This window comes from Callospermophilus lateralis, chromosome 1 (assembly GCF_048772815.1).
Source record: "Callospermophilus lateralis isolate mCalLat2 chromosome 1, mCalLat2.hap1, whole genome shotgun sequence".
NCBI classification, from domain to species: domain Eukaryota; kingdom Metazoa; phylum Chordata; class Mammalia; order Rodentia; family Sciuridae; genus Callospermophilus; species Callospermophilus lateralis.
Window position 1 is genome coordinate 197102778 of NC_135305.1, and position 23784 is coordinate 197126561.

At 33.6% G+C, this 23784-nt stretch overlaps 1 protein-coding gene across 2 annotated transcripts in view; it reads left to right on the plus strand.

The window, feature by feature from the left end:
• Positions 1–23784, plus strand: part of Pdcd6ip (programmed cell death 6 interacting protein) — a 71432-nt gene that overhangs the window by 16755 nt on the left and 30893 nt on the right. The window contains exons 3-7 of one of the 2 annotated variants that reach the window (XM_076843350.1): positions 1534–1603; positions 9473–9600; positions 10936–11089; positions 12207–12307; positions 14548–14679. In XM_076843350.1, the coding sequence (XP_076699465.1) occupies positions 1534–1603; positions 9473–9600; positions 10936–11089; positions 12207–12307; positions 14548–14679 (585 nt within the window). The remainder of the gene's footprint in view (positions 1–1533; positions 1604–9472; positions 9601–10935; positions 11090–12206; positions 12308–14547; positions 14680–23784) is intronic. The other variant, XM_076843357.1, reaches the window with a different exon arrangement.

Genomic DNA, 23784 nt, shown 5'->3' on the forward strand with positions numbered 1-23784 from the left:
TGTAGTTCTCCTGTCACTTCTGAGGCTCATGTAGAGCAGTGGAGTTCATTTTATATAAAAAGAAGAACTGTTTATTGATTGATTTATTATTCTGTGTCCTTCCCCTTTTACAGGATTAAGAAGTAAGCTGTATAATTCAGAAAGTATTGGTCTCAGTTCCTTAAAAATTATTAGCCCAAATTACAATTGCATATAAAAGTTGCAATGGCTGTTACGATTGATATTACATTACAAACATGTCAGCTTTATTTTCTCTTAAAGACTAGTTGTTGGAAATTTAAAATGTTTGTAATTTCTTATAGTTTTATAAAAGTTTTAAACTTTGTGGTACTTTTTTTTTTTTTGGTGGTGTTGGGAATTGAACCCAGGCATATATGCCAGGCAAGTGGTATACCACTGAGCTATATTCCCTGTCCCTTTGGGATATTTCTGAGTTTTAAAACAGTATAAGAAAAGTACTTTAACATCCTTGTACTTAAGTTTTTACAGGTGAAATAATTAGGTATTGAGATTTTGTTTTAAAAAATTCCAGGAAGAAAAGTATGTGTGAATGGGTGGTGGTGGTAGGAGGAAGAGTTAGGGAGGAGATGAACTAAAAAGAGTAAAAAGCTAAAGCTGCTGATGGGTACATGCAAATTCATTATGTTATTCTTTTTATTTTTCTGTATGTTTGAAGGTTTACCTAATTCAGAGTTAACTTTTTTATTAGGTTGTAATAAATAATTTAAATGAGGCTAAGTTCTTTATAACCTTCATAAGTGTTACACTTAGTTTAGAAGCAGAGATAGATGTAGGTTTCCACTAAGTAAAATTTTAGGTGTAGTATTCTACAGAGAAGAGGATGAATCATATATATAGTTTGAATTTCACAAAGTGTGCATGCTTATTTAACAACCACTCAGATCAAAAAGTAAAATATCATCCCATCCTCTTGAGAAACCATTTTCCTACTTTTGTAATAGTTGTGTTTATTTTTATCTCCTGGAAAACCTGTAGTACTTACTTTATTGCCTTTGTTTATCTTTGCTTGTTTGACAAACATGTAGTGCTTGTTCTGTCTACTCATTATGTGTTTATGAAGATGAATGATAGTGTTTATGATTACTGATATAGAATGACCATTTTGAAATAACCTAGTGCCAGTACTTTACTTTAAAGAAAATTATTGTCCAGAGGGGGAAAAGAAATTGGGTTGGTTATAAGGAGATAATGTTTTAGGTTGAGCTTTTGTTCTTTTCTTCATTGTGGATTTTTCTTCAAAAGATACTTAAGAGCCAGGTGGATGGTGCACATCTCTAGTTCCAGCAACTCAGGAGGCTAAGGCAGTAGGATTGCAAGTTCAAAACCAACCTCAGCAACCTACCAATACCCTAAGCAACTTAGACCCTGTCCCCAAAACTAAAAAGGACTGGGAATGTGGCTCAGTGGTTAAGTGCCTCTGGGTTCAATCTCTGGTATCAAAAAAAGGAGACTTAATATTTAATGAAATCCATGATGACAAAATAATTTTCTATCTTTTCCCATTCTGTCCAGATCTGTTTAACATTTACCTGGAAGGATGCTTTCGATAAAGGTTCACTTTTTGGAGGATCTGTAAAATTGGGTATGTAGTTTTAATAGAAATGATAGGAAACTTGTCCTAAACATTTTTGTATTGTTTTAGGCTTTTAAAATTGTCTCCTAATGACTCTTTGTTAAATACTAAAGTTTTTTACATGTCATTTTCTTTTAAACTTCAACTTTAAGTGCAATTTCATAATATTTGTAGAGCCTTTGCCTTGCCAGGCACTGTCCTAGTTATGAAAATGAATAAGATAGTTGTATTCAGTCTGATTGGGAAGATAGTTGATCATTCTGTATGTACTACCAATATATAATGTATATTGCGTAGTGATGTTTTTGTCCATGAGAGACTGTATGTGTGATGGTAGTCCCATAAGATTATGCCACCTAGTGATGTTGTAGCTGTCTTAGTGGGTGTAATGATGCTCATACAACATTGAAATCATTTAGTGAGTCATTTTTCAGAATGTATCCTGTTGTTAAATGAGAAATGACTGTTTATCATCCTGTGCACAAATTGGGACCATAGATGAGGAAGAAGTTAATTTTACCTTTTTAAAGCAACAATGTTTAAATTAGATCCTAAAGAATGAATTTGTTTTTCCAGGTAAAAAATAATATTACAAGTACAACATCATAACCAAAGGTCAGAAGGTGAAGGCTTTTTGATCTGCCAGCTCAGGCAAGGTTTTGTCTCTGTGTCTTAATTTCCTCATCAGTGAAGTGAGGCTAATATTATTTATCTCATTGAGTTCTTATATGGCTTAAAAGAATGAAAACATGCAGAGCCTTGGGACAGTGCTCAATAAATATTAGCTGCAATGAGTAATAAAAAATATAACACGATACATGCACACATCACATAATGTTTATATATATTTTGTACCACTGAGCTATATCTTTAGCTTCATCCCCAGAAAATGATATTTATAACCAAATATATATACACCTAACATGGCATATGTATTTAGAAGTGCTTTGGTATATACTCATTGTATAAGATATAGTAAATACTAAGTATCTTAAAAGATATTATTATATACGCTCATATATTTGCATATTGTATATTATATAGCTATCTAATGTAAGGTATCTGTAAGGCATATACTTATATAGGTGAGGAGATGGAAAATGTAAAATAATATATATTATATGTAATACATACTATAATAATTAAGGCTATTGCTCAAAACCATAAGGTAAATTGGGGATTATGAAGGATGATAATATTGGAAAATAAATTATGAAGAATTGCAAACATTATAGTCCTGAATTGGTGGTACTTTACCCTATTGTTTATGTATTTATATATGTATGTATTATTATGTATTATATATTGTATATATTATGTGTTGTTTACATTCATATGTATATTTTAGTAACTTAATTTTATTTATTTTTTATGTGGTGCTGAGGATAGAACCAAGTGCCTCACACATGCTAGGCAAGTGCTCTACCACTGAGCCACACTCCCAGCCCTCCCTATTGTATATTAATAGCTCATGTTTATTGAGCATTTACTATACCCAGGCATTGTTGGAGGGGCTTACTTTATTATCTTACTGAATTCCCCAATAGCTCAATGAGGAAAAGCACTATTATTGCCAGTTTAGTAATTACAAAGATTGACTTTCTAAAGTCTTATTGGGTTGATGCTGAGATTTATAATTTGGTTTCACATATTGGTATTTATTCCTTTTATTAGACAGGTTGGATTTGAATTTTCTGTTATTTCTGGGTAGAAATTTCTCTTGCATTTGTAAACAATGGATTTAAAGCTCAAAAGAGATGTAGATTGGGAACAGTTGTCATTAGGTGCTAATAATTTATCCCCTCTGGCAGATAATAGAAAAGTATGAAAGCCAGAGCTAGGGAATTTGATCTTCAGGGGAAATAAAGGAAGAGGTTCTGGGAATGAGGTTGAGAGAAAGCTTTCAGATATTGTAGGAACCAGTAAAGAATAGAGACAAGAAAGGGAATTCTGAAAGCATTTCAAAGGTGAAGTAGTTCAGTTGTTCCCAAACCTGATTGCATATTAGAATTGCTGGGGAATGTTAAAGAAACAAGGATATCTTGAAAGATGAAGATACAGATTGCCGAATGTGATAGGAGATTTTAAGTTGGTGCACTGAAATTAGAATTTTTGAATATATCTTGAGGTGACTCTGACGATCATCAAGGTTGAAGCATTAAGTTATTGTGGCAGAAGTAAGCGGGATTGGAGAAGTTACTGAATTTGGCAGAGAGAAAGGTTTTACTGGGAGCATGCTACAGAAAGCCAAATTGCGTCAATTTAAGAGATGGATAAGAGGTGAGGAAGTGAATACAGCAAATTTGAGTTGCTCAGTTATGAAAAGTTGAAGGAAAGATCTAGGGACCAAGGGAACATTATGCCGTAAGGGAGGCAAAGTGAAGAAAAGAAATTTTAGTGCTGTTGTGATTTAAGCAAATTGTTAGACTGAGAATAAGAGCAGATGACAGGAGACTAGGAGATTCTTGAGTAAGATAAGTTGAGTGATGAATCAAATTCCTAGAAGTGAAAAGCAAAAAAATTAAGAGCATAAATAAAGCAGGAAGAGGTTAATTAAGGCATTTCTAGTGGCAAGAATTGAAAATTAAATGTCTTTCAGTAATGTCTTGTTACCTATTATTAAAATCTTACACAATTTTAGGATTGGGGTTGTAGCTCAGTGGTAGAGTGCTTGCCTAATGTGTGGGTTTGATTACTGGGTTTCATCCTCAGCACCATATAAGAAAATAAATAAAGTTATTGTGTCCATCTATAACTAAAAGTATTAAAAAACATTGTGCAGTAGCTCAGTGGTAGAGTGCTTGCCTAATGTGTGGGTTTGATTACTGGGTTTCATCCTCAGCACCATATAAGAAAATAAATAAAGTTATTGTGTCCATCTATAACTAAAAGTATTAAAAAACATTGTGCAGTTTTAGAAGACTAAACACAATAATGCAAATGTATATATTTGTTGACATTTAAAGCCATGGAATATTAAATAAAAAGCCTGTTACAGATCAGAGTTGGTGCTTTGCACAACCTTGGATCCTCTGAGTTGGGCTGCTTGGGACATACTTCATATAGAATCCAGTGTGATTCCTTTTCTTTGGACTTGTGCATTCCAGGCAATTCAAGTATGGTGTAGTATCCAGTTTGTGAAAAGTTGCATGTGAACGTATGTGTACCTGTTTGTGAAAATACTCTAAGATTAACTGGTTAACTCTAGGAGGTGGGGTTTTAAATTTATTTTAAACAATTGTTTAAATGTTAGAATATTTATAGGTAAGTTACTCATTTTGAAAAACAGTGAAAAAGGAACAATCACGTGAAAAATAAGAGTTGAATACTAAGAAAAAAATTGCTCTTTGAAGAAAGAAGTGCTACATATTTACAAGAGTACCTGGTTTAAGTTTAGATGTGATAGAAGAAATCAAAGGAAAATATAATTATAATATAAATACAATTATAAGAACCAAAAAGTTCTCAAAATCTCTCAGACATGAGAAATTGTTAAAAAAAAAAAAAAAGAATTCAGCCTGGGATAATATGGGAATGTAGTAGACTGGCATATATATCTATATAAATAGTTTACTTTTATCTGTTGCTTGGAACATATTTCATTTATTTTTGAAGCCCTCCGATTTTCTGTCACATAGTAGACCAACCAGTTGCTTTTTATTTAAATCATGACTTTCTTTTATTGCTCTGTGTGACACTCTCACTCTCTCTTTCTCTCTCAGACACACACACACACACACACACACACACACACACGGAACCTAAGGGTGACTTATAACCACTGAGTTACAACTCTCTTCCTATTTTTTGTTTTGAGACAGGGTCTTGCTAAGTTGCAGAGCTGTTCTTGAACTTGGTGATCCTCCTGCCTTGTAGGAGGATCCAGTGTGGCTGAGATTAACAGGTGTGCGTCCTCTTGCTCAGCTGCTTTGTGCGTGTGTGTGTGTGTGTGTGTGTGTGTGTTTTAGAGGTTTTAATTGCTCTTCCACTGCCACACATTCTGTGCTTTTATCATATTCCCCAAATTTTCCAAAATGTCCTAATGCTTTTTTCCTATTTCTCCAGAGTTCCCTTTTCTTAAGAGATTCTTTTCATGGCCTTTTGTGTTTTCTTGCTTGAATTTGGACAGTTGGTTCTCCAAAGATATTGCATAGTTGTCTTCCTGAACTGTCACTGCTCCCCTAGGTTAAAACCATTGTTTTCTGCATATTATGTCTTCCTCTTTTGCTTGGATATATTCCTAAGTAACTTTCCAAGAAAAGGTCAACTTTCTGAATCTCTTCTGGAAAATGTCTATATTCTGTCATTACATGAATTTGGTTTGAAATTCTGGCACTTAGACGCTTAGGTAAAAACAAGTCATCTTTGATTATGTTTTGCTTCATTCTTCACATCTAATTGATTCATCAGGAAAGGCTCAGATTTTACTTTAAAGTAAATTCAAATTCCAGTCACTTCTTACCATCTTTTTTTTTCCCCAAACATTTATTTATTTATTTTTTAGTTGTAGGTGAACACAATACCTTTTATTTTATATTTCTGTGGTGCTGAGGATCGAACCTAGTGCCTCACATGCTAGGCAAGCGCTCTTCCTCTGAGCCCTGGCCCCAGCCCACCCTTCTCACTATTATTGTTGCCGTTCTGGCCTGAGCCTCCATCAGCTCTCAGCATTTTGCTGCAGCAGCTATTCTCCAGTCTGTTGAATCCCTGTGGTCTATTTCCCACATGTGGGCTGAGTGATTCTGTTAGAAACTGTCAACCTTTCACCTCACTCAGTAAAAGCTTAAGGTTTTATAGCATGAGTTTACTCTTTTTTACCTTTTTTATGTCTTTGTTTTACCAAGTTGTTCCTTGTTCTCTCCTTTCTACCCATACTGAGCACAATATATAGTAGTCAAATTAATTTAAGTTATATTTCTTTAGAACTTGAAGGCATTGTTCCTTGTTTTTTGTTATCCAGAGTTGTTGTTGAAAAGTTTTGTAGGTGATCTGTTTCTTTTCTTTTGGGAAGATTTTTCTAGTTTTCCTTTTGTTCTTTGTGTTTAGAATCTCATTAAAGTTTTGAGTGTGGCACTTATCGTTGGCTCTTTTAGTTGAAATACTAGTATTTTTTTTAAGCTCTGGGAAATTTTCTTTGATCATTTCCCCTTTTATTCATCTACTTTTCTCTTTGGATTGCTTTATTAGTTGTATGTTGGTTATTTGAGTTATTCATTCATAATTCTTATATTCTTAATTTCTTTAATTTTTCTACTTTTTTGGAAATTCACCAGATATTACTTTCTAATACTTTTGAAAACATTTAAGTAATCAAGTTTTTAATTTCTAGGCACCTTTTATTAGTCACTGACTTTTAAAAAATAAGATCTTGCCACTGTGGTGCACACCTGTAATCCCAGCAGTTTAGGAGGCTTAGGTAGGAGGATTGCAAATTCAAAACCAGCCTCAGCAACTTAGTGAGGCCCTAAGGAACTTGAGGGCACCCTGTCTCTATATTATATAGATATAAAAGGGCTGAGGATGTGGCTCAGTGGTTACACATCCCTGGGTTCAATCCCAGGTACCAAAAAAAAAAAAAAAAAAAAAAATCTTGTTTTATGGAAATACTGTTCTTTGGAACTCTTTAAGGATGTTAATTGCAGTCTTTGGAATATTACTTTTTATTACTAGAATTATCTTTGTTTATGCTGGGCTCAGTTTTTCAGTTACTTTAATCTTCTATTTCTTTGTAGGCTTTCATATGATTCTATAGTCATGTTATACTAGATTTTTCATGTACCTATTTATGAAAGTACATTGGAGTAGTTGATATATATGACTGCCAAATTTTTCAGTGAGGAGGATAGAATTGGTTTGGAATCAAGTTGAAAACTGGCCATTATTAAATGAGAGGTTACTAAGAGATTGTAACAAGAAGGGATTTACTTTATGACAACACTCTGTAGCATAAAAAAACAGCTGTAGTGTTGTTTGTTTGGGTTCTTCTAGATGGTTTGTCTAGTGATTTTGTAAGATGCTTTCTGATTATTTTGCCTGGCAGTCAATGCCTGGCATGTGACGCAAGACCTTAAATATGCTGTTAATGAATTCTACAGGTCATAGAGAGCTATTGCAGATTCTTTTTCTAAAAATTATTTTTAATTATGATAAAATACACATAATGTACCATCTAAACCATTTAAATAGGTGTAGTTAAGTTATATTAAGGATATTCGCATTATTTTGCACTATTACCACCACCTATTTCTAGAATTTTTTCATCTTATAAACTGAAACTCTGTACCCATTAAATAATAAATTCCCATTCTTCCCTCCCAACTAGCCCCTGGTAATCACTATTCTGCTTTCTTCCTTTGTTTTAGTACTGTAGGTACCTTATAAAAGTAAAATCAAATGAAATTTATTATGCTGATCATTAAGTGTACAGTTCAGTAGTGTTAGGTGTAGCCACATTGTTGTGAAACAGATCTTTAGAACCTTTTTATCTTGCAAATCTGAAATACTGCACACATTTAAACAACAGCCTCCTATCCCCTCCCTGGTAACTACATCTACTTTCTGTTTCTGTGCATTGACTACTCTGAAAACTTCATGTAAGTGGAGTTGTACAATATTTGTCTTTTTGTGAATGACTGATTTTACTTAGCATAATATAATGTCTTCCAGAGTCATCCATTTTGTGGTATTTGATTTCCTTATTTTAAAGGAATAATATTTAATTGCATGTGTATACTGCATTTTGTTCATTTGTCAGTCAGTGTTCACTTGGGTTTCTTTTACCTTTTGACTGTGAACAAGGGTGTGCAAATATGTGTTTGAGACTCTGCTTTCAGTTCTTTTGAGCATGTACCTAAAAATGGAATCTTCTATTAAGATTTTTTTTTCTTTTTCTGGTATTTACAATTGAACCTAGGGATATTTTACCACCAAGCTACATCCTCAACACTTTTTACTTTTCATTTTGAGACGGGTTTTACTAAATTGCCAAGGTTGACTTTCATTTTGTGATCATCCTCCTGCCTCAGATTTCTGAATAGCTGGGATTATAGGCATACTTTAATCTGTCTGGCTTTAATTTTTTGAGGTCCCACCATACTGTTTTTCACAGTAGCTACAGCATTTTGCATTCCCACCAGCAGTGTACAAGAGTTCCAATTTCTGTTCCTGCAACACTTGTTATTTTCTTTCTTTCTTTTCTTTTTTTCAAATAGCAGCTATGCTAATAGATAGGAGGTATATGGGTTCTTGATCAGAGTTGTATTTCAGCCAAAGGAATCTGCTAACCCTCTGAGAAATGTATTAACATGAAAGAGTGAGGAATCGAAGGCCAGCTAAGAGGTGCTTGCATTGACTCCACTTTGTAGTAATGAAGAACTGGCTTAAATGTGGTGGGAGGATATAATTTTGTGAGAGGATGGAAAAATGGAAGAATCTGTTTGGATTTAAAAAGTTAGGTGAGAATTAACATCGAGAATGATTCTTACATTTTGAACCTGACTATAATAAAAATGTAGAAGTAAAAGGAAGGAAAGAATAATTTATTAATCTTTTGATTTTTTTTAATATTTATTTTTTAGTTGTAGGTAGACACAACCCCTTTATTTTATTTTTATGTGGTGCTGAGGATGGAACCCATGCCTCATGCATGCTAGGCTCTACCTCTGAGCCACAACCCCAGCCCACCTTTTGAGTTTTTGATGATGGGCGTATTTTTGTGGAAATAAGTGCTTATCAGTTCAGCTTGAAATAGGTTAGAAAACAGGTCTGGAATTTTTTTCTTGTGAGAGCTACAATAGAGGTAATAGTATTTTGCTTTGAAACATTTATTTCCTTTAGAAAAAAAAAACTGATACATTTTTCTTTCTTAATATTTTACAGCTCTTGCAAGCTTAGGATATGAAAAGAGCTGTGTATTGTTCAATTGTGCAGCCTTAGCTAGCCAGATTGCAGCAGAACAGAACCTGGATAATGATGAAGGATTGAAAATCGCTGCTAAGCATTACCAGGTATGCAGAAAAGTAGTTACTACATAAAAGTTGCATTAAATTGAAAATAATTTACATTTAAATTTATAGATGCTTCTTTGTAAACAGGTGTTTTCTTGAAAAGTACTGCACTTTTTAAATGATTTGATTCTTGTTATTGAAATTCTTAGTTAAAACATTATAGACCAGTTTTATTTTTCCCCACCATTGTATACACAGGACCTAGCACAGTGCCTGGCACGTATTAGAGGCTCAGTAAATATTGACTGAACAGAAATGATTAAGTGTATGGAATGAAATCCATTAAATAAGTGACTTCATTTAAAACATTTGTACATTAGTTTTGCATGTTTTCTTAGAGTGAAACACCTACATTTTCACTGGTGTCATGATAATTAGTTTTTGGCAAGAAAATAGAAATTTTATTCTGAGACTTGTGGAGAGGTTATATTTAAATGTGGTCAGACATGGAATGGCTATACCTATATTTTAGGTTATAATCAATGATGGAAAAAGAACTTAGCTCCTTGTCTAGGCCACTTGCTAGCCAGAAGCCATTATGTGCCTGTAGGAGAGCTCTTTCACCATTCTAGACCTCTAGTTCCTCATCTGGGTATGATAGAATGTGATTCTGTCGGTTTACTAAATAAGGCCAGCTGATTAATCCTTGTAGATATTCAGTTTTTATAATACTTTATGACTAACTATAATGTGATATTCATTTTAATACAGTTAACTTTGAGTTATCTTTGGGAAGCCTATCTAACTTACCTTTAAATTCTAGACTGCCTGGTTTCTTTTTCTCAGTATAATTTATTTTGTAAAAGCAAAGTTATTTTAGTATCAACCTCAACAAGATAGAATCAGGATAAAAATTTAAAAGGGGAACACCTCACTAGGGAGCTCTGAAGGCCAAACAAAGATGATTGATAGTGGATAGTAAAGCTATTCCTTATAGGACTAGACACACGTGCTGGTTCTTACTTGAAAGATGAATTTGGGACCAAGAGAAGAGCATTACATTGCTGAAACATTTTAATAATGTTGTAGTCCCTCCCTCTTTTCTTAGGTTGTTTCAAAGAACTAGATCTAAAAGTAAGCCTAATCAGTTTTTGTCAGTAATTTATTTTTTTCCTTGGAATTTACTTTTATTTTTTGTTAAATTATTTGTTACTCTAGAGTTTTGGAAATACATCTGTGTTGTCTTTCAGTCAGAAGTTTTAGATTAGTCTTGCACAGTATAGTAACTGTTCACTGAGTTAACATTTGGAATATGTTTTGTGTATCACAGTAGAAAATTACATCTTGTTGATTTCCTATGGATTTGAAAGAAATTTATTTTCCTTCCCTATCTAGTTTGCTAGTGGTGCCTTTTTACATATTAAAGAGACGGTTTTATCTGCCTTAAATCGAGAGCCCACCGTGGACATATCCCCAGATACTGTTGGGACCCTCAGCCTTATTATGCTGGCACAAGCCCAAGAAGTTTTTTTTTTAAAAGCTACAAGAGGTAATTGCAAATTTTCTTTCATTTTGTTGGCATGTGAAAAGAAGTGATAGGCTTTTAAATTTAAATTTATAAGGTGATTAGAAGATGTTCTGTATAGGCTTTCTTTTTTTGAACTTGGTGCATGGATTATTAAAATTTTCATCTCTTCCTCTTTTGAACCTTTACTACAAGAGTGTAGGCTGCGTTTGAAGGCTATTATTTTAAAACACTGAATTTTGGAGTAATACATATGTTTATTTGTAATATGTCAAACATTCAAATGTTTTTTGGGTACTTGTTGTGTGCCATCATTGTCCTAATCTCTGGATTATTAGCAGACAAATAAGGCTTCTTTTTGTAAGAATCTTACATTTTAGTGTGTGGGGAGATAATAAGAAATTAAGCACTCAAGGTAATTTCGGAGGAAATAAGAGTGGATGATGTGATAGTGGCACGTGGCCTGACTCTGTGATAGGGACGTAAGGCAAGTCATGCTAATTTTAGATCTCTTCATCAAGAAGGGTGTCTTTGAGAAGGTCCTGTTTAAATTAGACTTAAGTGATAAGAAAAAGCCATCTAGGCAAAGTCCTTTGTGAATAAAAGAATAGAATAATTCTTGTAAGACATATGTATTTGGTATGAGAGATTGGTTCAATATTTAAGTGTAGAGAAATTGAAAATGAGAGCAATTATCATGTGGAAGAGATATGAACTAGAATAATTTTCTTTTTAAGTAAAAGCTTATTCTGAGATAGAATTTATATATTCCAGACTCACTCTTTTGAGCTTTACAGTTCATTGTTTTTTAGTATATTCAAAGATTATTGAAACTTTGACATTATTTTACTTTAGATTATTATCACCCCAAAAAGAAATACTTATTTTTCCCTTTGTTCCAGTTGTTGGCAATCATTAAACTGTTTTTAGTCTTTGGATTTGCCTGTAGAATAAGTTTCATGCAGAAGATGTAATTTCATTAATGAGGAGATATATGTAATTTCATTAATGAGGAGATATATATATATATAATGTATATACATATGTATAAATATATATATGTATAAACTAGGCACTGAGTCATCTATCAGATTCTCTCATTTATTGTAATTATAACTGTCAGTTTAATATTTTATTCCAGATAAAATGAAAGATGCCATCATAGCTAAATTGGCTAATCAGGCTGCAGATTATTTTGGTGATGCTTTCAAACAGTGTCAGTACAAAGATACTCTCCCTAAGGTCAGTTACTGTTTTTATAATCACTTGGTTGTTTTGCATGTGGAAATAATTTTGTGTACAAGCAACAAGTTGAAAATTACATATTATAAAGAAATGAGAAATTTTAATAGGAGCATTTGAAGACTGTATTTATAGAAAAAATTTTTTTTGAATTTAAGATGCATGAATAATTTTGTATTTAGGGGGTGACTTTATCTTTATTCTTTGCTGAACTTGTTTTTCCAAGCTAAAACTCTTTCTGGAAAACTTTGACCATCTATCTTCAGTGATTTTTATCAACTCAAGGCATTGTGTCATTATGAATCATTGGTAATTTGGTGCTAGCATGAATACTTGAGCATGTTGATTATTCACATTTTTAATTATTGTCCTGTTTTCTTAGAGATGAGTCTTAAAGCGCAAAAACAGACATAAAGAAAAAAAAGGAAAAGAAAACATAACAAATTCATCTGATACTTTGGTTAGAATTAAGTTTTGCCAGCAGGTATAGAAAATTGGGCTGCTAATGGACAGCTAAAGAAAAGCAACCATCTAAACCACATAACACAGGAAGTATTATGTTTTAATGTAAACTTTTTTGAAATGGCAATTTAAAAGACTGTTCAGAGATGATCATTTATAAGTGATAAAGCTGATAATTAGAGTGTTAACAAAGTGTTGGAATAGTTAAAAAAGAAAACTTAAAAATTGAGTGAAGTATGTTTCAACTACTTCATAAATATTCAAGGATTAGTTTCATCTCTGTGGTAGCAGATGATATTTGTTAATGAATTTTTAAGTCATATTCACAATCTTAGTAAATTATATTAGAGAGCTTTGGGGTAAGCTTAAAATTCACATAAGTGTATCAACAGTACCCAATAGTCAGAAAACAAGTAATAAGGAATTAAGATGAATATTCCTGGGAATTTAAAATACACCAAGAGCCTAGTAGAAATTTGCCCAGGACTCTTGGGTATTAGTAGATTAACTCTTAAAAGAGAATTGGGATCTCCTCTCACCTTTTTTTCATCTGAAAGACCTCATGTTCAGCTGCACAGTGTACCGTTACATCCTGTTGGGCCATTAGTTCAGTCCTGTCACGGAGAGAAGAATGTCACCTACAAAGACTTGGAAACTACTTCTGCAGCATTCCTGGTATTCCTTGAAAATCTCCTGTTTAAGTACCAAGTTTTACTCCAGCCTTACCTTGAGTACTGACTGGCATGAATACAGTTTGAGATTTAGATGTCTTTAATTTTTACTTTTTCTAATAAAGCTCATAAGGTATTTTCATATTCTAGTTATAAAACTGGAATATCTGCAAGTAGTGATCCAGGAAGCTAGGAAATTATTCACTGGGAGACAGGAAAACATTCAAGGTAGTAATTCAGTTTTTGATTCTCTTATATTTTTGTCTAGACAGTGATTGTCTAGTATATTTCTTGGATTTTTTTATATCATGTACTTCCTAAAAGCAATGAAATTGCAAGTTAGGATTTGGTTGTTTGGAGGAGCCTCTACCAATATTATGGCTTTTCTGGGTCATGTCTTTAGATTTTTTAAAATTTATTTTGACTGGAATTACTTTAAAAACAAGGGCAAAGTAACACCAGTTTATCATTAGTCATTAACTTAGTGTATTTGTATGTCTGTGATGTGTTTTTTATATGGTACTGATATGTTAGTGTTTGTGTACCACTAAATCATTTTATACGTCTAAAATAATCTATTAAGAAGTCTCTTAGCATATGAATTTAAGTGAGAACTTACTTTACTGTCTTTTGTCTTTTAAACATGATGAAACAGTCAGCTATAGAACAGTTTCATTAGTATATGTGAGTAATGGTGATTTAGTCAACTCCAAGGGCTGGGTAAGGGCTTATAAGAAAGCTTCTAAAGCCCTGTGCTTGGTATTCTTCTGTGACTATACATTCTACTTCTTTTTCTAATGCATGCTCTCCTTTCTTCCTTGTAAACACAATGCTGACTTCATGGCTCAAAGAGAATTGTAAAAACCTAAATTGGCTTTGGTTAACACTTAAAATAAAGAACCAACAGTAATTTTAATTGGAAGAAAAAATTGAATTTATAGCCTTCAGTCCTTGCAAATTCATGTGGTCTTCTCTGTTTATATCTAATGACTAACCTATCTCTAAACCATTAATGGGGTGATGCTAATTTCTGTCTCCTTTTCCTTTTTCTTCCTGCATCCCATGTTGTCTGTGATGGTTTGTTTGGTTGGACTTTCCCCTGGTCAGTATTTTTATTTCCAGGAGGTGTTCCCTGTCTTGGCTGCAAAGCACTGTATCATGCAGGCCAACGCTGAGTACCACCAGTCTATCTTGGCTAAACAGCAGAAGAAATTTGGGGAAGAGATTGCAAGGTTACAGGTGAGTTTCTTGGTTATAGATAAAACTCCATTGTCCTTTTTTTTTCCTAGTGAGACCCCCAGGTTTACTTATTAAATTTTCCCATTCATTGCCTCTATCAGCAGAGATAAGTGATTGTTTCTGTTGTCAGGCTTTACCTACTGCATGTTTTTTGATGTGGTCAGAATGTTTTTTGCATGTCATATTTTGCCCAAAAAATTCATATGAAATTTGCCTTCAATTCTTTTATTTACCCATATTTCTTTCTTTCTTTTTTTTTTTTAAAGAAGAGAGAGAGAGAAATTTTTTAATATTTATTTAGTTATTGACGGACACAACATCTTTGTTTTTGTATGTGGTGCTGGGGATCGAACCCGGGTCGCACGCATGCCAGGAGAGCACACTACCGCTAGAGCCACATCCCCAGCCCCTACCCATATTTCTTAATTATTTTTAAAAATATATGTATTTTGTCGATGGACCTTTAATTAATTAATTAATATGCAGTGCTGAGAATTGAACTCATAGCTCACACATACTAAGTGAGCACTCTACCATTGAGCCACAACCCTAGTCCCGCATGTTTATTTTAATGCAAAAATAGTCTAAATTGATTATAGTGCTTCAGGAAGATGTGTAGGACATAACTTGTGGCCTAGCCTTGGTCTAAACTGGAGCATGTAATTCCATAGCTTGAGAACAGTGTTATGCACACATATACAAATCTTGTAAACAGCAGAGTACCTTCATGGCAATTGTATCCATAGTGTTGGCATTAGAGTTGCCAGAAACTTGCAGTGACATCTGGGGCAACTTTGAAGCAGGGGCAAGAGCTATATAAATGAATTGTTTATGTTTCTTGTTTTTGTAAATGGAAAATATAGAATTGTTAGGGGAATTCTAATATTGATTGGATATTAGAAGATACTATGGAACTGATGTTCAGATTACTCTTTTCTTAAGAAGATAAACCCATACTGATAAAACCGATAAACCCAGATTTTTAAATGTGTCTGATTGGTTTAGAGATTCACTCTCACTATAATAACTTATTTTCTTACATAAAATTTCTGTTGCAAAGAATTTCTGTTGGAAGGATTCCCCCAAAGGCTAGCATATTTAAGTTATTAGAAGTTTAATTTCTTTTTTTTTTCCCTGAGAATTCTAGGATTATTAAATTTAAAGGGTTGAGGTTCTGTAAACTAGTCAGAGAAGATGTTTTTTGAAATGTTAACCTAATTTTAAAATACTGTAAAAAGGAAAATGTCAAATTTGTACAGTGAAATAAAATGAAGACATTTCTCGGTTGTAGATACAGAGTTTATAACTTAAGTTTTACAGCTTTAGTTATAGGTCAAATGTTAACACAGACTGTTAACACCAGCCCCTGGCAGTTCCTTATTCTAGTAGGCATAGAATATTTAAAAAATCAATTTGAGGGCTGGGGTTGTGGCTCAGCGGTAGGGAACTCACCTAGAACGTGGTAGGCCCTGGGTTCGATCCTCAGCACCACATAAAAATAAACAAAAGTATTGTGTTCAACTACAACTAAAAATAAAATATTAAAAAAAATCAATTTGAACTCACAAATAGGCAAACAGAACAAAGAAAGGTGAGCAACAAAATATATTTTCTGTATCTTCTTACTTTGTGGAGTACTGAATGATCCTGACAGATTATTAGATGGTTAAACCATTAAACCAAGTTTCTAGTCATTGCTACTAACAAAGGGGAGTAACCTATTCATTGTGTACAAGCCAGAAACAAAAACAAAGCCACAGCCAGGAAAATCAAAACAATAAGTAAAGTGGTAGTAAAGGTAAAATTGCTGTTTTGAATTACTTCTTGAACCCAGAATGGTTGTATCTGGGCTTAATACAGCTCACGAATTGTACCCCTTAGATAATGCATTTTATTTGGCATTATTTGAAGGTTCTCTTTTCTTGATAGAATTTTTAAGCTACCAATGTATAATTTTCAAAAAGATATAAAAACATATAGATATAAAGATATATAAACAAGATTCCTTAAGGTTATTTATATGTCGGATTTATTTAACTCATTAATGAGGGATTTAGCAAGATGACAAATTTGATTTCATATAGATAATACTTTTTTATTAGTTAAAATAATAAACTACAGATATTAAGGAGATGTCCTTTTTTAGGTAATCTAGGCTGAGGTGTTTTGGGATGAGGGGTCATGACATCTGAACTTTAGTTTCATATGACTCTGCAGAAAAAGAAAAAAGTTCATGAATATGCACATACATATGGGAAAGTAAGAGATAAGACAAATATGGCAAAATGGTAACAATATCTGAATCTAGATAAAGGGCATATTGTTATTTGTTATTATGTTCTTTAAATTTTTTATGGGCTTGACATTGTTTAAAATCAAAATTGAGAAAAACTAGGTATATATAAAGGCATCCACTTCAACCCCCCCCCCCCCCTTTCCTTTGCCCTGTTCCCTTTTTTACCACTACCCCGTGGGTACTTTTCATTAGTTTCTTATGTAATCTTTTCAGTATTTTTGTTTGAAATAGAAACAAATATTTCTGGCATCTCTTCTATATGAATTAGTATCCCATATGAAGGTCCCACTCTAATGACCTCATTTAGTTATAGCTCAAAGGCCCCATTTACAAATAGTGTATGTTAAAGATGGGGCCTTTGATATAGGAATTTTGGGTAATGTAGTTCAGTCTATAGCAGCAGGTATATGTTAAATTCCTAGGAATAGGATTGCTGATATCAAAGTACAAATACATCTGTAATATGTATATTGTGTTCAAATCATTGATTCACTGATGTTTATCCTCATGTATGATATATGAATTCAGTTTTTCTCTTTTTTATTAACGACTACCTAATTGTCCTCAAACCATTTGTTATAATGACTTCCTTCACCTCATTGATTTTGAGATTCTCACTTTATCACATATTAAACCTACCACTTATATTTAAATTTATTTCTGAGTTTTTCATTCTGTTTCATTGGCTCAGATTCATACCATTTTAGTTATTTATACTTATGTGTTAGGTATTTTCATCTTTCATTTTTTAAAATTTCCTGTTTTTGTTGCCTGAGTTTTTTGGAATTATTTTACCTTTTTATGTAAATTATTTATTGTGGGAAATTTCAAACAAATAAATATAAACCATTAAATATCCATTACGTAGCTTCAATAACTGTCGGTATTTGCTGTTTTGTGTTTCATCTATTTCATCTCCCCACTCTTATCTTTTTGTGATATTTTATAGCTATGTCACATACATTTTACCTGTAAGCACCTTAATATGTATCTGTAATAGCTGAAGATCAAAAAAATTGAAACCACAGTACAATGCCATTTTCTAACAAAATTAATGATGTCATGGAAGAAGAGGTGTTTCTGAAGTGGGGTCCTTGAGTTCTCTGAGAGAAGGGGGTATTTGACTCAGGACCATCAGGATTCTTGGCATTTAATTCAGCATTAAAGAATTTCAGCATGTGCCCATCAAAGGCATAGACGGAATTTTATTTAGGAAGTGAATACATATTCAAGGAAGAATGGAGGCAGTTTTAAGAGAGAAGTACTGGGCTGTGGTTGTGGCTCAGAGGTAGAGCACTCGCCTAGCATACGGGAGGCACTGGGTTCGATCCTCAGCACCACATAAAAATAAAATGAAGATATTGTGTTCACCTAATTAAAGTAAATAAATAAATATTAAAAAAAGAGAGAAGTACATTAGGGATAAAGCAAGGAATATGTATTCAAGGGGAATGTAGGCCATCTTGAGAGTGAGAGACATGGTTTGGGGGTTCCTGGCTCTTCTTTTAAAGGAAACTTGGTGAGGGATAGATAGGAAGGTATGTAGAAATGGTATCAGTCCAGTGATCTCAAGATAGTCTGTTTAATCTTAATCCTTATGCTTATATGGTCTTCTTCATCTGATCAGTAGATGGTGCTGGGAAATCCCTTAGATAATAAGTTCCTGAAGATATCATCTCTCTCTTTGCTTAATTTATTTATTTGGGAGTTAATTAACATTGTGCAGGTAGATTTACAGATTTTCCAGGAATTTTAGAAGTACTAGGCCTGCAAAGGAGACTGGCTTAGGGAGTGACATGCTTGGAAAGGTATGTGAAACTTTTGAATTAAAATCTTATTTACTTTTCCTTCTTTTATGTCTTCTTTTTACCTATTTTTATTCTCTCCTACTTCAATGTTAATATATTAATTATATTCACAATTCGATATTATTCCAATCTAGTTTAGTGTTCCTTGATTGTTTTTCTTATGGGGTCTTGGCTTATTCAAATCAGGATTCATACAGAAGCCTCAGATTGCATTTAATTGATACATCTCTTAGATCTAATTTGTAGTAGCCTTCTCTCAACTGCATGTTGATTTTTTTTTTTTTTTTGGGTACTAGTGATTGAACTTGGGGCATTTACCACCTAGCCACATCCCCAGCCCTATTTTATCTGTCGATCTATCTGTGGTACTGGGGATTGAACCCAGGGATGCTTAACCACTAAGCCACATCCCTAGCCCCTTTTTATATTTTATTTAGAGACAGGGCCTCACTGAGTTGCTTGGGGCCTAAGTTGCTGAGGCTGACTTTGAACTCGCAATCCTCCTGCCTTTACCTCCTGAGGTGCTCGGGTACCCGGCTTTATTTTTTATTTTGAGACAGGATCTCACTAAGTTGCTTAGTACCTGGCTAAGTTGCTGGGGCTGGCTTCATATATTGGATTCTTCTGCCTCAGTCTCCGAAGCTGCTGGTATTACAGGCATGTGCTTATGTATTTCTTATTATGATTTTTGTGATGTCTCTTCTGCCTTTTGCTCCTTATGTAAATGTTTTCAGTCTTTCTTTCTTAAAAGAATTTGTATTTTTGTTCATTTCCTTCCCTGATTTCTGTCAGTTCCCATTTCACATTTTCTTACTATCCATCACCCACTGTTGTCAGGGCCATATGGTCCTCTGTTCATACTTTGTGTTCTTTTAGTACTGTGATTGCATCCTTAAGTCCTTAAGCCTATTTTAGTTTTTTAGCATGCTGTTTTCATCTACTTTGTGGCAATGTTTGGTGAGTTTTCATTATGTATTTGAAAATTATGCTTTTCATGTTCATCCTTTTCTGTGGTTGGTTTTTGTGTTCAGGTAGATGAGTTAGTTACCTTTGTGTTTGAAGGATATTGATTTAGAGGAGGTTCCTGGGTTGGGAATGGACCTGGGTATTTTTCCAGGCATCATTGTGGAAAGGTTCTCTCTGTAGCCCTGCTTCTCTGGTCCTAAAAACCTGGCCTTTTACGTACCTGTGCTTCCTACTGCTTTTCAGTTTGATGCATCTACTTTTAAGTTTGTATTTTGCTGGCATTTTCTCAGTGCTCACTGCCTTTTCTTCTCCCTTCTTTGCTTTTCAGTCTTTCCTATTTTCTACTTTCCCTAGCAATCCTATTCTTTTGATTAATCTGCCTCTTGCTCCTAGTAACTCTCTTGGCTTGATGTCCCTCAGCATCCCATTTTTTCCGTGACCTCCTGGTTGCTTTTCATAAGCTGGCAGTTGTTTTTTTATCTTCTCATTGTTTTCAGATTTGGTTAAAGTAATTTGTTCTTAGGTAGTGCAAATTTATAATATGATTTAAGTTTGTGCAGTTTCCTATTTTTCAGTTACACTGATGATACAGATTTTATTTTGTTTATCTTTATTTCTTCACAGTTTCATATTGATCTTACATATGTCCAAAATTTGTTATTGTATATTTTGTATTTTTGTTGCTAGTGGCAGTGGTTCTATTTCTTCTGCTACCTATTCAATTGATGATTATTTACGTGTATTTGTTATATTGATTTTTAAAATATTTTTGTTTTCTTTTTTAGTTGTAGATGAAAACAATGCCTTTATTTATTTATTTATTTATTTATTTATATGTGGTGGTGATCAAACCTAGTGCTTCACATATGATAGGCAAGTGCTCTACCACTGAACCACAACCCCAGCCCTGTTATATTAATTTTGTCTCTAAGCTAACTTCCTCATTATTTAGAATTCAGTTGATTTTTAAAAGTTTTTTTTGTATATAAATATGTCACTTGTAAATAATATATATTTTTTCGTGTTCTAAATTATATACCTCTAATCACACTGTTGTTTTGACATGTTTGTGGTTGTAATGATACTGATAATCTTCATTTGCTCTAGGGATGTTATATTTTTCTACTAAGCATAATATCAACTTTGGGGTTAAGATTTTTATTATATTAAGGAACTATATATTTCTATTTTACTGAGATTAAAAAATATAAGGATATAGTGCTAGGCAGTTTTCTGTTAAAAATATGTGAGAGAATCAGTTTTATAAACAGAAAAGTTTTACTTTGGCTTACAGTTTTGGAGGTTTCAGCACATGATTTGTGGGCCCTGTTGCAGCATATGAGGCAGCATATGGTGGCAGCACACGGCAAAACCTTTGATTGGGATGTGAGTAGAGGAAGATAAAGGGGTCTGCATTCCATTATTCCCTTCAAAGACATGCCCCTAATGACTAGAAGATCTCCCGCTTTACCTCTTAACGTTTCTACTACTTCCCAGTAGGATTATGGGCTGGGGATCAAGCCTTTAACCCATGGGGACATTTATCCAAATTATAGCAAATGTTGAATATATGCAAACACTTTTTTCAACATCCTATGGAGATATTTGATTTTTAATTTAAGTTCATTGCTCCAGAGAATGGAATAAGTAGATTGCTAGTATGAAATCTTCTAGCCCATTTTTGTATTCTTGTGATTTTGGCATTTTAGATTTGCTCTGTCTCCTTATCTGATTGTTTTACATAGCTGTTTTTTTTTTTTTTTTTAATGTGTTGAAGTATTATATATTCCTGATTGTGGAGCCCAGGGTACTTCATGTCTGCAAAATCAAACTCATTAATTGTGTTGTTCAACTCTTGTATGATCTTAAATATTTTTTATGTACTTGGTCCAGCTGTTGCTGAGAAAGGAGTTTAGAATTTTACTTTGACATGGATAGATCTAGCAATGTCTTGTTATAATTACTAATGTAGTGCTGGGTGCTGTAGCGCATATGTGTAATCCCAGCAACCTGGGAGGCTGAGATAGGAGGATTGTAAGTTTGAGGTCAGCCTCAGCAGCTTAGCAAGACCCTCAAAAACTTATTGAGACCCTGTCAAACAAAAAGCAAAATAAAAAATGGAAAGGACTGTTGTGAATTGTGCTGCTATAAACATTGATGTGGCTGTGTCCCTGTTGTATGCTGTTTTTAAGTCCTTTGGGTATAGATCGAGGAGAGGGACAGCTGGGTCCAATGGTGTTTCCATTCCCAATTTTCCAGGAAATCTCCATACTGCTTTCCATATTGGCTGCACTAATTTGCAGTCCCGCCAACAGTGTATGAGTACCTTTTTCCTTACATCCTCGCCAAACTTACTGTTTGTATGCATAATAGCTGCTATTCTGACTGGAGTGAGATGAAATCAGAGTGGTTTTAATTTGCATTTCTCTAATTGCTAAAGATGATGAACATTTTTTCATGTATTTGTTGATTGATTGTACATCATCTTCTGAGAAATGTCTCTTCAGATCCTTGGCCCATTTATTGATTGGGTTACTTATTTTTTTGGTGTTTAGCTTTTTGAGTTCTTTATATACCCTAGAGATTATTGCTCTATCTAAGGTGTAAGGGATAAAGATTTGCTCCAAAGATGTGGGGTTTCTATTCACCTCACAGATTGTTTCTTTTGCTGAGAAGAAACCAACCTAGATGCCCTTCAGTAGATGAATGGATAAAAAAAATGTGGCATATATACACAATGGAATATTACTCAGCAGTAAAAGAGAATAAAATCATATGATTTGCAGGTAAATGGATGGAGTTAGAGAAGATAATGCTAAGTGAAGTTAGCCAATCCCAAAAAACCAAATACTCAACGTTTTCTTTGATATAAGGAGGCTGATTCATAGTGGTATAGGGAGAGGAATAGATGAACTCTAGATAGGGCAGAGGGGTTGGAAGGGAAGGGGCATGGGGCAATTAATGATGGTGGAATGTGATGATCATTATTATCCAAAGTACAGGTATGAAGAGACAAAGTGGTGTGAATATACTATGTATACAACCAGAGATATGAAAATTTGTGTTCTATATATATAATAAGAATTGTAATGCATTCTGTTATCATATATAAATAAAAAAATAGAAAGGGCTGGTTATGTAGCTCAGTGGTAAAGCTTAAATCCCCTGTTACCCCCACCCTTAAAAAAATTGCTTATATAGTGAGAGGTTTTTACATGCAAAATTTAAGAAGTTTTGTATCTGACAAATTGGCAAATATTAAAACATGTGCTGAATTTATCTCTTTTTGTGTTTTTGGCTGTACTGTCTATTTTACCTGACATTGCTATATTTTTGCCACCTAAATAATATAGTTTGAGCCTTAAATTTGTGTGAGACATTTATTCATCTTAAAAAGAAAAGGCCAGACCTTTTTATTAAAAATATTTTTTATTGTATTTACTTATTTTTTTTATGTGGTGTTGAGTATTGAATTCAGTTGCCTCATGCATGCAAGGCAAGCGCCGTACCACTGAGCTACAACCCCAACCCAAGGCCAAACCTTTTTTAAAAAATTTTTTCTTATTGATGTTGAAATGACACAGTATTTTTCTGTGTTTCTGTTTAATTTTTTCCTGATTTCTCCTTTTATTGAGAGTTCCTTCCTTCATGTGAGGGGCTTGATGGAGGTGAATCTCACACTTGTATGGTTTCAAGATTCATGTCTTAGGTTTCTGTGAGGGGTATTAGTACAATTTACATGTGAATTCTTTGGGTTCATAGACATAATTCAACACCCAGCCTTTCTCAATGTCAGTTTATCTTGATTGACCATTGGATTTCTTTTACTATTTTGGTAATTTATCCATGTGTGTAAAGGGGATTTTTAGTATATATTATTCTTCAATTTTTGGGTATTTGGTGATGGGAGAATTTCCAGGTTATTCTGTTACCCATTATGCTGGAAATGTAAAGCCTTCAAATTAAAGTTTTTATTTTAAACCAATGCTAGGCATGGTAATGGTCCAATTATTATGTTGTGTGCATTTAAGAATA